The sequence below is a fragment of the Haplochromis burtoni genome, unplaced genomic scaffold (assembly GCF_018398535.1).
Source record: "Haplochromis burtoni strain Fernald_Lab_line unplaced genomic scaffold, NCSU_Asbu1 Contig_269, whole genome shotgun sequence".
Lineage (NCBI taxonomy): Eukaryota > Metazoa > Chordata > Actinopteri > Cichliformes > Cichlidae > Haplochromis > Haplochromis burtoni.
In genome coordinates, this window is record NW_024582630.1 from 119,049 (window position 1) to 134,040 (window position 14,992).

The 14,992-nt window shown below is 40.4% G+C and overlaps 2 protein-coding genes across 3 annotated transcripts in view; one reads left to right on the forward strand and one right to left on the reverse strand.

The window, feature by feature from the left end:
* The window catches only part of myom2a (myomesin 2a), a 54,130-nt gene extending 51,340 nt beyond the window's left edge, over positions 1-2,790 (reverse strand). Inside the window, exon 1 of the mRNA XM_014339280.2 lies at positions 2,717-2,790. The gene's annotated coding sequence lies outside the window, so the exon portion shown is untranslated. The remainder of the gene's footprint in view (positions 1-2,716) is intronic.
* zbtb45 (zinc finger and BTB domain containing 45) lies at positions 2,580-13,017 on the forward strand. Of its 2 annotated transcripts, none has more exons than XM_005939979.3 (6): positions 2,580-2,812; positions 3,950-5,299; positions 5,672-5,806; positions 8,128-8,268; positions 9,938-10,211; positions 10,552-13,017. In XM_005939979.3, exons 2-6 carry the CDS (start codon positions 4,241-4,243, stop codon positions 10,968-10,970), a joined length of 2,028 nt encoding a protein of 675 aa, XP_005940041.2. In that variant the 5' UTR covers positions 2,580-2,812; positions 3,950-4,240; the 3' UTR covers positions 10,971-13,017. The 2 variants fall into 2 exon arrangements, with proteins under 2 accessions (XP_005940041.2, XP_042083524.1); XM_042227590.1 differs by having other exon boundaries at positions 2,717-2,812; positions 3,953-5,299.
* The last annotated feature ends 1,975 nt before the right edge of the window (positions 13,018-14,992 follow it).

Genomic DNA, 14,992 nt, shown 5'->3' on the forward strand with positions numbered 1-14,992 from the left:
TCAGTTCAGCATTCAATACAATCCACCCCTCACAACTCATCAGGAAACTGACAGACCTGGGCATCAGTTCCCTCATCTGCAAATGGTTACTGGACTTCCTGACCAACCGCCCCCAACATGTCCGGCTGGATAACCACTGCTCATCTACAATCACAATGAACACCGGTGTACCACAAGGCTGTGTGATGAGCCCTTTCCTCTACTCCCTCTTCACCCACGACTGCAGACCTGCTGATGGTTCTAACACCATCATTAAGTTTGCAGATGACACCACGGTGATTGGCCTCATCAGTGACAATGATGAGGCCGCCTACGGGGAGGAGGTGGATCGTCTGGCTGAGTGGTGCGACACAAACAACCTGCTGCTTAACACCGAGAAGACCAAGGAGCTCATCGTGGACTACAGGAGGAATGCTGACCCACATCCACCCATCCACATTAAGGGGATGGCTGTGGAGCGTGTGAGCAGCTTCAAGTTCCTGGGAGTCCACATCTCCGGCGATCTCACCTGGACGACCAACTGCTCCAAGCTGGTCAAGAAGGCTCACCAGCGCCTCTTCTTCTTGAGGACTCTGAGGAAGAACCACCTGTCCTCAGACATCCTGGTGAACTTCTATCGTTGCACCATCGAGAGCATCCTGACCAACTGTATAACAGTCTGGTACAGGAACTGCTCTGCCTCGGACCGGAAGGCGTTGCAGAGGGTTGTGAAAACTGCCCAGCGCATCGCCGGAGCACCACTTCCTGCCATGAAAGACATCTACAGGAAGCGGTGTCTGAAAAGGGCTGAAAAATCATCAAAGACCCCAGTCACCCATCACATGGACTCTTCACCCTCATGCCCTCTGGGAGGCGCTACAGGAGCCTCCGGACTAAGACCACCAGGTACCGGAACAGCTTCTTCCCCACAGCTGTCAGACTCCTGAACTCTGCCTCCTGACATCTGACCCACGTTAACACATGGACTGGACATACACACACCCACAACCACCTACACACACAATGGACAACTGTACCCTCAAACACACAATAATAACATGGACTGAACCACCACTCAAAACCACTAGCACTTTATATAGCCTCTGTAGAAATTATCCACATCTTAACTGCACTACTGTATAATTCTGTGTAAATAATCATTCTGTACAATACGATAAATTTTAAATCTACAACTGTTTATTACCTGCATAGTTCACATTTCTGTATAACTGTATATCTCATATTTCTGTACAGTTTTTCATATTTATATCCTGTTCATAGCCTGTACATAGCTTGTACTCACTACAGCCTGTACATACTTATAGTTATAGCATATTTATAACATACTTCATACCGTGTACATTATAACATACCATAATAGACCCATTTCTGTAATATACTCACATATCTATATTATTGCTAATATATATTTGTAATATATCTATATCATGGCTAAAGCACTTCTGGATGGATGCAAACTGCATTTCGTTGCCTTGTACCTGTGACATGTGCAATGACAATGAAGTTGAATTCTATTCTATTCTATTCTAGATATTTAATAATACCACCACTTTTTCATGAAATTCTATAGTTTGCTTTTCAGAATCATGGTTTGTTTATTTTAAAAAGGCACAAAGAGTTCCTTTACATCAAATAACTTGTGATGGTTTATAGATATCATGGGCAAAAATCAGGAAGGGTACAGACAAGTTCAAAACAATGCGCTACATGGAGACAATCTATCGCTGACCTTTTATCTGTCATCTATAGCATTTTTAAGGTGTCTCACAACCTATGAGTATTTGTGAATGGTTTTTTTTCACACCACAATTTTTGGATTATATGTCTAATATGTAGCACATATTTATTACATTATATCATCATTTTGTATTCAAGTTTGCCACTCATGATTAGGTGGTGGTGGGGGCTGAACTATTGTCCCACTGGCTGTTCTGTTTTATATAAACTCTCCTTTACACCTTTCCTTGACCTCATTGTCATCAAGGTCAATGTAATGTGATTGGGAAGGGTTAGGACTTTTCAACTGGAACCTGGTACCCACATGGCTTTTAAACCCAGAGAAAAGTTCAGATACTGACCTTTTTTTCTCCCATTTCATGCAAGCATTTACTGCATGACGAACATTCTTGAGCATGCAGCACTGCATTAAGGCTGATCTAAGAATCTTGCCCCACCAACTTCAACAAGCATGTTGCCTTTCTTACTGGGATTAAGTCAGGTAAGTGGAATTCTTGTTGTACAAATGCCCTCAGATACATGCTCATAGAAACCGTAAGAAATCGCAATATTTAAACAACTTACTATAAAAGTTAACTTGAAAATCTATGCTCCTGTGATTTGTATATTTGTCTGTATTATATTGTTGCTATTGTTGTGCTTGCCGAATATAATTCATTTATAATTTTGCATTAGTTTCCTCTTTTGCCATATGACAAGCTTGGGAAGAATTAAAGAGTTTAAACAATTGAGTGTTTGCATTTCCTCGAAGCTATTTAGGCGTGTACAGGTATGTTGAAGATCCTCTTGTATCTGGACTTTGTCTGCAGGTATTTGTCCTACGTTTTTAGATGCACAAGCCTATAATTAATACCATAGAAGTGGTGTACATTAGCAGTTGCCGCTCGTGTAGCTTGCGTTATACAAGAGAAACTCCATATCCCTTTCTGTATGTGTGTATATGCGTGTGTGTGCAACTGCGTGCATGTGTGTTTGTTACCAGCTCTCATCAGGTTGGGTGCGTTATTTGAGGGCTTCCTGCTGCATCCATCTGCCTGAAACTACCAAGAACCGAACTGTCACTGTATTTTTCATTGTAAGTAGTCGTGATTAAATAGCATGCAATGACAGTGTCACAGTAAAACACGTAGGTATAGCCTTAAGAAGCTTTGTGCAGAAAAGGGTGGTAGCCCGTTAGCTGCTGACATGCTAACTTTACTAATTTTTCGCTAGCTAACGCAAGCTAGTAAACTAGCCAGGTTAGCATTCTATTTGAGCGTGGGGGCGAGATTTGATTGCTGCTTATATGTTATGCTAGAAACGTTGCCAGTTGCTGTTATATTCAGTGCTCCACTTTTGTGTTTTATTGGGCGTCGAAGCTTTTTTTGCATGTATAAAATTGTGCAGATTTCCGTGTGAGACTCGAGCGGCTAATATCAACAGCTAACGGTAGTTAACGTTAGCTCGCCGCTCTTAACCTGCTCGCTTGTAGCTGGAGGAAACGTTAGCTGGTCAGTCATCAATTTAATCGAGCTATTAGTTACACATTTAGGTAACAAGTGCTATTAATTATCCACCCATTTTGCCTCGCTATTCCTGCGCCTGTTTAGCTCAATCAACGGTGTAATTAACTCTGATGTTGCATTACCGGCCACCTACTGTGCAAGATAACCACATATACTGACCCGGGGAACCATTGGACTCGCGCACGGCACGTGCTGTCGGTTGACCAAAACAGGTGTGCCAGATGATGCACGCGACTAATTTGATGATGGATTATTAGCTGCTCAATAGTTACTCAACCACCTTTCGTTACGGCTGGATTAACTAGTTCCAACACTAAACGAGTCACTGAGAACAATATAATTAAGGGGTAGAGTTGAGGATTTTTAGTATAATTTGTGAATGATTTATTTAAAATCATGAAATTCTTATTAATATCTGCAAAGGTTTTAGAAAATAAGAAAAAGGGGCATTCCATTCAACGACTTTTAGGAAAACAATTCAGGTTCCTCTTTGTTAAACCCCCAAACAAAGAATGTTAATTTTGATTAATCTAATGTAAAGACAAGTTCTGTATTTTTTATATTTGAGTTGCAATTGAATAAATTAACATTTTTGACATACATATATTATGTATATATGTGTATATATAAACACAGTAGTGTTTTTGCACTACTGAAAACTTTATAAGTGCTTAGTGTATAATTGTTTTTGTTATGGTTTATTTCAGCAGGTTTTAACAGAGGTTAACGTTCTGGTGGAAACAGCCACTTGACATTGCCCACACTCAGGACATCGAAGGCAGCTCCTCATACCTTTAGGCATATCAGAGAAGCAGTTTGTAAACATTCATCAGACTCATGACTGTTTGAGAGGACACGGCCCCACCGTGGCCCATGCACTGTATCCATTTCCCTCCCTGTCCTCCTTATCCCTCAAGCTGACGCAAAACCCCAGACACCTACCCCCCCTCCCCCACCCCCACTCCCATCCGGTTCCCAGTGACTCGCCTCCTCCTGCCATGGTGTCCGGCACAGAGACCGTGCACTACATCCACCTCCACAACTCCAGCCAATCAGTGCTGGAAGCCCTTCGCACACAACGGCGTGAGGGCCTCTTCTGCGATGTGACCGTGCGAATACATGATGCCTCCCTGCGTGCCCACGCCTGCGTTCTGGCAGCCGGTAGCCCCTTCTTCCAGGACAAGTTGCTGCTCGGTCATTCTGAAATCTCTGTTCCGCCGCTGGTGCCCGCTGAAACCGTGAAGCAGCTTGTAGACTTCATGTACAGTGGCTCGCTGGTGGTGCTGCAGTCACAGGCCCTGTGCATCCTCACTGCTGCCAGCATCCTGCAAATTAAGACGGTCATTGATGAGTGCACTCAGATCATCTCTCAGAGGAAGGCAGCGGCAGGGGCAGCAAGTGCAGCAGCAGCGGCCGCCGCAGCTGCTGCTGCTGGAGGAGGAATGCTTGGAGGGGTCCTCCCTAAACAAGAGGAGCGTGGCGGGGGGAAAGGGAGAGAGAGTGGCAGCAGTGGAAGCTGTTCTGTTAGTGGGGGTGGGGGTTTCGCCAACTTCTCTAATTTCATGGCTGAATGTGGAGGTGGTAACATGGCCGGTGGGTTAGGGGGTGCCAACGTTAGCGTCAGTGAGAGCGGCCCAGGCCCAATGGATCAAGCTAACACTGTAAGCCTGATGGCACTTGGAGACATGGGCCCCGGTGCCATGTGTGGTGGTGACGCGATGGGCACCGGGGGAGGTGCAGTCCTCATGAAGCAGAGCTCAAGCTGTACTCAGGACGTAAGGTACAAGCTCCGAGACCTGTTGGCACAGACAGCCAATGGAGCCAGCACAAGTAGCACAGGGAACCTCTCAGCGGGCTGCAGCTCCGGTGTGGCCAGTGTGGACAGCATTGGCAGGGACAGCCTCCGTGGCAACACAACTGACCTCTCTGATGACCTTGTGGGGATAGACCGATACAGCGAAGAGGAGGACTTGGATGGGAGAGACAGGGGAAGAGATGGAGATAGAGACAGGGGGGCGAGCCACAGCCGCAAGCAGAGGCAGCCGCTAAGACTCCAGGTAGGGGGATAAGGGGAATGGTTGCTATGGTTACAGTTTTCAGGCATGCAGAGCTGCAACGTTTTCGTTTTCTTTCTTTTTATGCTTTTCCCTCTTCTCACACTGCATTGGCGTATATCGCTGAGATGTTTCTGCACTTTTCACAGTTGGATCTCTCGCCTAAACTTCAGCAGTAATTGCCTTGTTGATAATCTATGGACTTCTGCATATTGACTGTAGGTTATTCAACTTATCAGAACCTGCTTGAAGGGGCTGTAGCTGGGGCATTGGTTGCTCTTATAGACTTTTTGTTGCTTTTTAGCTCCAATACTGATCTAAAGGTATTTCTTTACTACTTGAAATTGAAATGGACCTGTCTTTTTTTCTCCCTAGGTGCTGGGAGGAGAGGGAGTAGTGGTGAAGGATGAAAGTGTACAGGATGCAGATGGGACTGTCTATGCCTTGGAGGATGGGAGACGAGATCAAGAGCAGGAGGGCTCCCAGGAATCCATGGCAAGCTTTGGACAGGTATGTTAACTCAGAAGTGAATAAAAAAAACTAAAATGAAGAAAAAAAAAACAACCCAGCTCACCTGCGCTGAATGTTTCAATAATTTATCTACTATGCAAGGAGAAGCATGGCATTCAGAGTATTACACATATTGCAGTTGTGAAGTGATGGTCTTTGATTTTTTTTAGAGAAATATTTAGGTACATTATCTTCCGTTTTGCCTTAGAAAGGCCTTATTGTAGTACATTCGAACTCAGCATTTGTGCCAGAAGTCCTGAAATAAGTAGACGGGAAAACGTGGTGGAGCAGATTTATGCCGCAGCCTGCTGTACCCTGCAGTCTACACAAGGAACATCTGCCACACAGTCAGAAAGATTCAGCCCTGCTTGTCAGTTTTGCTGTAGATTGTCACATTTGGAGATAAAATCATCTACTCAGTTTAGTCAAAGTCACAGCATGTGATCGTCACTTAACCCAACATTGCTTGAATAATATAATCTTGTCTTTGAGCAATGTGTGAAACGGGCTCTTGCTTTCATCCCTGCAGACATTATTTTTCTTATTTGTCCTCCTCATGTCTATGACGGTTAAAAGGCAATTGCTCTGCTGTGATTGTAGCCATGTTTACATGTAAGATGAGTGCTCGGAGAGAAAGTTTGAATCTGGAGAAGCTCTCCTACTTTTTTCCTCTTGCACAGTGCACCGCTGCTCCCTGCCACTCTGAACGCTCCCTGCTTGCTCACCCAGTGAACAGAGCAGAGCGAGAGAGCTGTTCCTGTTCCATTCGAGCAAGATGTTGCAAAGCAGGAGGATAAAAATATGAGTATGGAAAGTGGTTAAATTTCTGCAACAATAACGGGAACCAAAGCATGACGATAACTGCAGTGAGTGTGATAGATGTGGTTAGTAAGCTGAGATATACATGCATACCCAATGAACAAATATCTGAATAGTAGAATATTTGGCCACAGCCCTAGAATGCATGCAAAAATGCTTCAGTTGGCCACACACCACCTGGAGGTGTTATTGCTAGTCATCAGTTATAAATGATGTCTGATCCCACATTTTTAAGAAAAATCAACTATATATCCAATATATTCAAAGGTCATCTTGGTCCGATATCTCAAATTCAGTGATAAAAATCTGCAGATGGGCCTGTTCTCTGCAAGGACGTAAATAAAGCCTGTGCAGTGGAGTTTCTTGAAGAACTTCCAGTATATGTAAGACTATCTGTTTTAAGTAGGTTAGCAGTACTAGTGCTAGTACATTTCTTCACTTCCTTTTACTAGAAGTAGTGTTAATGTTTGACTTCTCTGTCTACCATGTTACCCTCACTGTGTGCGCTATGGTACCTTTACAGGATGCACCCAGGTTGTTAACAGCTCTGCATGCTCTTCTGTTCGGTCTACCCCAAATCCATACACATGTCTGACTCTCGTAAAATCAAAACATATATTCCACTATGTTATTTCTATTATTATTACTCAGATTTAGTAACAACAGTTTGGGTATTTTCCACTTTAAAAACATCATGGCCGGGACAAACAGACTAGAATAGCACTCACATGTACAATGAAATTATGGGCTGCAAGTGCAAATCATTGAAATCCCAGCATTGACATTACTGGTTTAAACATTTGGCACTAGTTACTGGAAACTGTAATGCATGACACTATTGCATCATCACACAACGTGTATCAGCACAGATAAGAAGATACCAGACCACCTAAGTAGCATGTGAAACTCGATCAGCCTCTCAGACAAACAGAAAGTTACTACTGGTATGACTCATGTTGGCATTTCGTGCTTCTTGACATTGAGGTGGATCATCTTCCCAGCCAGGTCTAACTACTTCCAGTGAAACTGCTGCTGACAGTCATTCTATGACTGGTTGGACTGTAATGTACGATATCGTGTCAGCATCTGCTCGCCTGCAGCTGTAACATGGTAGACTTATAAACAATATAAAGAAAACTGGCTGTATGAGGTAATGAGGGATGTAGTTTGCCTACACAGAAAGTCTTTTTTAGTTGCGTAATGTGTGTTACATGAAGAAGATCATCTTGTTTCCTTCAAAGCAATGGCATAAAGGAATGTCTTTTAGTTGAGCTATATGCCCGTATACATGACCAAAAGTCTAATTTTAGGTTTGCTTTTACATTCCTTCGATGATATGTGCTGTCTGCAGAGCTGCAGAGATGTGAACCATCCAACCCTTGAACTGATGGCAAAACAAGCAAAATTTCTCATGTTAAATAGTCTTTTTTTTAGCTTGTTCTTTTGTTTGTTTTAGTTTTTTTTTTTTTTTTTTTTAATCTATGTTTGTTTTTGTGTTTCAGGATTTCTATGATGAGCAGGGCGTGTTTTCAGAGAGTTTTTGGCCCCAGAGTGAGCCCCCTCAAGCCATGGCTTTTAACCCCAGAGGAAGGGTCAATAAACCACTGACTCCACCTCCAACCACCCAGGCCATCAACAACCAGGTCAGTGCTTCAGTCAAATTCACGAGGGGTGTACTAGGAAGTAAGATTAATGGATTAGTGAGCTCTGTTGAGCTCAAAGTCAGAGCTTTCTGTATCACCAAAGTGGCTTTTTTTACCTGGCAACTTATGCTCAACTCATAACCTGGTCAAGAGCAGGTTGTGGTCAGAGTTTCAGCTTAAAATTGGCTGGACATGCACTAATTGTTTTATTTACAGCATTTTTAAAAAGTGTGTTATACTCTCTAGTGGGGAACATGTTTTATATGTGCAAGTTGTTAAGCCTTACCTTACTAACATCACGAATTAAGCCCTGAGTGCACCTTTCATTTTCACTGGAATGTGCATGTATTCAGAAAAAATGTATAAATGTTTTTATTCTTGATTCTAATGAAACACCTTTTGTATGTATGTTAGAACTAAAAACAAAATGAGTGCAAACCTAGAATGAATCTGTTCACCGTTTTCTGAGTAAACAATTATGCAGTTAAATGAGGAAATAATGAGCAACTTAATTGTTAATGAAAATAATAATTGCTCCTCCACATTTCATATATAAATACATTATTGCAATTGCAAAAGTTACAAAATAATTGAATTGTGAAAATTGAAGCGCCTTAAATGTGAAGCACTAATCTTATTAAATGATGTTTGCATTGAGGCAGGAAGTGAGATGATTGACGGAGAGTACATTTTAACGCAATGCAGCACTAAGAAAAAACACACACACATACTCAACCAACACAGAACAACAGAAACACAAATAAAAGCTTCAATTTAGTGTGATGGGCTGTATATCTTTTTCAAGCTTCAGCCTACACACTTTGATTGACGGGTGTGCTGACTTTGAAAATGAAAATGCAGAAATGGCCTGCATAGACAATGATTTTTTTATTATTTCTTTTCAAGAATGCAACAAAAAAAGTAAAAAAGAAAATGAAACGGCATAACATACCAGACTGTAACATACCATTTCTACATATATATGCTCAAATCAGGCCTTCTCAAAATTCTGATGATGATGGGTTCAGTCACATGTCAGCTCCTTAAATTGGCAAATGGAAACGCACACCTGTCAAACGATTTGTACCATATTTACTGATGGTCTAGCACAACGCTCTCTTTAGGCATTTAAAAAATGACGGTGTGTTTTCCAAAGACGCATGGTGTGTTTTGTGGCTGGAAGGCGTGGACACGGATATTTTTGAAGATGGATTTATTGCATATGTGTATAGGAGTGGAGCTTCCAAGGTGCAATATCTGGGGAGGAGTAGTTTCAAATGAGTCATGCAAACGTGACTTACAGAGGTTTTAAAGAGGAGAAATAAACAAATAAGAAAAAAATGCGCATTCACACTATCTAACCTTTTTATGGGTTAGATAGTAGTCAGATCCTGTGCTTTACCTGAGTTCTGCTGGGCAAATCAACACTGATTCTGTTTCAGCTGACTATTCCTCTCTCGTGCACGGTGTCCAGAGAGAAGCACGTGTGTAAAACCTGCTGTTACTTTGTTTAGATCGGCTTTTGTCCTGCCGCACTTGGTAGGATGGTGGTCATGCACCAGCTATTGTTTTTATTAGGGGTATAAGTAGTTAATTAGTTCTAAATATTATCGATTGTGTTCGGAAATGTTCATCCAGAGCAAATTGTCTGTATCATGTTCCTTCACAGCTTCTGTTCCAGTACCCAGTGAGCCAGTCGCAGCCAGCTCCGTTCTATGTGGGCGGGCCCATGGGTGGGATTGACACCATGGCGGGGACAGAGCCCAGTCAGCAGGCTCCACCCCCAGCACCGATGACCCCAGCTCCGCCACCCTCCACCTCTTCCTGCTCCGCAGGGCCCTCACCTTCCTCCCAGGGATCTGAGACCTCGTTCGACTGCACGCACTGTGGCAAATCTTTACGTTCCAGGAAGAACTACAGCAAGCACATGTTCATCCACTCCGGTACGTTCATGTCACAGTAATTGATCAGCTGCATGTATGTTACACAAGTGTGAAGAGGACAAAGATTAATTGCATAGTTACGTATGCAGTATTCCAGCATTCACCTCATTATCACCTGCCATTGAGGTCAGCATAAAGGTAGAGACTTGTATTTCAGGATAATCTCTCGAATGAATAGACATGTTTCTATCCCAGAATTCTTTGTATCGTATTAAAAGAACTGTAAAATAAGTATTTTTATATGAACAAAAGGCAAACAGAAAATGATTCACTTGTATTGGCAAGACTGTTCTTGGGGATGGTTTTATAAGCGTGCTTCTGCACATGCCTGGCTCCACAGGTCAGAAACCTCATCAGTGCTCCATCTGCTGGCGCTCCTTCTCCCTGCGGGACTACCTCCTCAAACACATGGTGGTGCACACTGGTGTCAGGGCCTTCCAGTGCACCATGTGCGGCAAGCGTTTCACCCAGAAAAGCTCGCTAAATGTGCACATGCGCACCCACCGTGCCGAGCGCACCTTCCAGTGCAACGTGTGCCACCGGGCCTTTACTCACCGTACCTTGCTGGAGCGCCATGCCCTGCAGCACGCCCACCACGCCCCGCAGACCCCAGGTCAAGGCCAGGGGCGTGGAGCCGACATGACCTCACCTACCAAGCACAGCCCTCCAGCTATGGGAGGGCACTCAGGTATGGCTGGCGCGGCTGGCATGGTTGGCAGTATGGCCAACATGCAGAGCCACGGAGCTTCCTCCACCTAGAGAGAGGGGGGGAAGGAAGGGGGCGGGGGGGGTGTTATGATCCCATTCCTTGAATCAACAATTTGCTCCTAACAGCCTTGTTGATCTTTTGTTCTGATGGAAAGAGCGCCATTTTAGCTTAATACCATTTTCAGTCAGGGCTCCTACACAGGACTGGAACGCCTTTTAAGAAAAAAAAAAAAGTACTCTTACGGGTATTTTTGAATAGCACAGATATTATGGGAAAATCTGGCTGGAAAAAAAGTCATTTTCTAGAAACCTGTTTGACCTAGTCGTAGCTGTAATTCGTGTTGTCACATCAGTTCCTGTGAGGACTAACCATAAGCTTATAGAGCAATGTCACAATAATCATGCCTTGTTGAATAGCCATGTTTCTTCTTTTGTGTAATAACTGAGACTTGTGTAGGAGCCCTGTTTTGAAAAGACCAGAGAGTCACCAAAGAGGTTAGGAAAACTGAACAGGGTTTGGGAGTGGGTGAGGCTAAGGAAAGTTGTAGCGTTTCTTTTTTTTTTTCTAAGTGGAGGTGAGGGTGGGAGTGGACTAACATTTGGAGTTTTAAGGAGATGCAAGTTAGGGAAACAGGGAAGGATAGGTCTGTCGGTGAGTTTACCAGGTTTCATTCACTTTCAATTCATTTAAATGAAGTTTGTGTCAGTTCATGCAAATTACCAAAACATAAGCATGTAACCATAACCCAATGTGGTTGTCCAATGAGGATGATTCTATACGTAGAATCTTTGAAGCAGCAGATTGGAAAAGTGCTTGAGGGTTTTTTTTTAAATTTAGTATTTAAATGTGTCACTATAAAGTCAATATTACAGAAAAGGGAAAATTTAAGTAGTAAATTGTTAGAAAACAGTGAATGTGCTACATGTGAGCACAGAGTAGGAGAAGCTAACCCAATGCAGACGGCTAGTAGAGGTTTAGCTTGCACTTTAGCATAGAAGCTAACAGATAAATACAGTCTCAGTTTCGTCTTTTTTTCTTATTTGTTTTAAATCATCATTTAAAAGTTTTCAGAATTCCATTAGCTATTTTTAGCTATTAGCTATTGTTTAATATTAAAAGCTAATGATAGCATTAGCCACATTTAGCTATGCTAGCATGTATAACAGTTCTTGCAAGGAACAGTTAAAGTTATTTGCAAGCAATATTCAGAGAATTATCACTTCTTTCTCTACTGTTTAACTACCTTTTGTGGTGGTAATGTTTTTGTTTGTTTTTTTTTCATCAAAGCCAACACTGACTTTCTATATAGTTTTATATAGAATAATTTTTTACCTGGAACTTCTACATTTATGGTATGGTTTGGTTTAGTGCATTACTTTAGATCAAGTTGGACAATAACAGAAAAAATAATAATTTAAACAATTTAAGAGCACTGATGTTGATTTAAATATAAAGAATTAAGTGTTGATTATGTGTTGTTCAGCAGCTGAAGTTTATGGTTCTCACATCAGTTCTCAGGAGTAAGTACACATGGGCGCATTCTCTTTAGCAAAACATTTTGCTTGCCTTTTACTTTCAAAACACCCTCAGCGCCTCTTTTTTTCACCCGGTTTTGAGTTTTGCGTTTTTAAACTTGAAAAAAAAGAATACACTTACTGAGTTAATTGAATTGAATGTGAATGGAGCCCAGCACTATTCAGGAGCAACCTTTGATGACAAAGAAGCGTGCTGATGAATGAATCGAGGAAGAAGGAAAATAGTCTGAGAAGAGTGAGAATACAGCAGGGAATGGGGGAGGGAGGAAGAGGCGGGTTGTATGATGCACAGCAGTGTGAATGAAATTCACCATCATCCATCAGACCGCTTTGTAACATTTTCCACAGGCGCCACCGGTCGGCACCAGGATCATATACCTCGAACCAGAACGAGCCCCCGATGGCTCAGAGGGACACTAGTTACTCATTTGAAATGTTTTCTAAACATTTCAGCATGTTTTACACACAGACACGCACACACACACACACACACACCTACAATTACCTCGGTGGTCCAAAGACAGGCATTATGCTTCACATCTTTTAAGCTACATCAAACGAAGAAACAGTGAAAACTAAAGCTAAGATAGATCCATATACTTTTTAAAAGCTTGCTAAAGTACTTATGTGTAAAATTCCTGTACATCACTATAACGCTCAGTTTGTTATTTGTCGCTCATGTGATTCTTTGATGCAAAAATAAGGCAGAAAAAAAACAACCTAAAAGCGAAAGAGCCATTCAGAGGAAGTTAAACTTGGATGAATATCAATGACAAATCAGTGACCATTATCAGGATTTTTATTAAGTGTTTGGTTTTGTTTGTCTTTTGGGGCTCTGGTTGATAATAAATGGGAAGTGTTTGTTGCTTAAAAAAATAAAAGCTTTTCTTACAGCACTATAAAAAAAACAAAACAAAAAAAAAACAACTTTTGATGTTTTAGTAAGACTAAATTAATCATAAAACTGTACAATCACCCCTTCAAGTTTTGACCAAGTCGAACTAGTGATAATATTAATTATCACATTAATATTTATTAGGATTTGATCTCTATGCACAGTTAAGTTTGCACATCATGTTACTTAGACCTAATGTTGCTGTCCCCTAAAATATTTGGCCCGAGATTGTTTTTGTTTTCTTTTTCAGTACCTTAAAGGTACATAAAAAGACCTTATGTGTTCCTGCTTTTTGCTCATTTTCCTCAATGTTTGTTAGCTGAAGCATTATATGATATTCAGTAGTTTACTTAAGCTTTGTAAGAGCCTTCTAATTGACATGATTTTATAAGTGAACCTCTCAAAAGTGAGACATTTTGAGCTTGAGAACTTTGCAAGTGATTAGATAATTTGACATTTAAAAAAAATCTCTTTAATGTAGACGTCTTTTAAAAAAGCGAATCCAGGAAAGATACAGATTTGGATCCTTTCTGCCTAGGCTTCACTATAAATATTGACATGAAATGTCCCACATAAATGTGGAAAACGACTGCTTATTTACACAGAACAGTCCTGGCAGCATGTGTTCATTGGCTTCTGAACATTGCAAGTGAATTTGCAGACTCAGTACATAGTTTCTCCAGTGTTGTGGATAGAAGAAGAGATGCTGGACTGAAACTCCTCCAACTGCCTGTTGGTTATAAGCTATATACACTTATTTATATATCTATATCTATATATATATATCTATATATATCTCTATATATATATCTATATATATATCTATATATATATCTATATCTATATATATATATCTATATATCTATATATATATATATATATATATATATTATATATATATGTATTATATATATATCATATATGATATATATATATATATATATATATATATACATATATATATATATATATATATATATGATATATAGTATATTGTATATATATCATATATATTATATAGTACTTATCGATACGGTATATATGAATATTATTATGTATAGTATATATATTATATTATGATATTATAGTATATATATGTATATATATATATATATCTTATGTGATATATATAGTATTATATATATATATGTAGTATATATATATATATATATATATATTATATATATATATATATATATATATATATATATATATATATATATATATATATATATATACTATATATATATATATACTATATATATATATATATGTTATTAATTTATAAATGTAGATATATATATATGATAATAATATATATATATATATATATGTATATATATATATAATATGTGTGTGTGTATAAATGTTAACGCCAAAACATTGGTGCTTTTTTGGAAATCTTTACCTCATTTGATAGATGCCAACACCATGCTGTGGTCTGGGTTTGGTAAATAAGCAGTATTGAGCTGTTTCTGAGGTTTGATCAATCCTCAGCAGTGAAAGTGGTTTTGGTGCATTTTGTCTGAGGCGGACCCTTGTACAGTACTGTATTATGTGTGCTTTGAAGCCATGTCAGCGCATTGTATCGTACTGTGTTATGCCTTTTTTGTTTTCTGTACTTTCGTTTTATTGAGAGGGA

Coding starts and splice junctions, on each gene's coding strand:
- zbtb45 (XM_005939979.3), top strand. CDS start 4,241: ATGGTGTCCGGCACAGAGACCGTGCACTACATCCACCTCCACAACTCC. Junction 5,300..5,671: donor GGCAGCCGCTAAGACTCCAG/GTAGGGGGATAA, acceptor TTTTCTCCCTAG/GTGCTGGGAGGAGAGGGAGT. Junction 5,807..8,127: donor CCATGGCAAGCTTTGGACAG/GTATGTTAACTC, acceptor TTTGTGTTTCAG/GATTTCTATGATGAGCAGGG.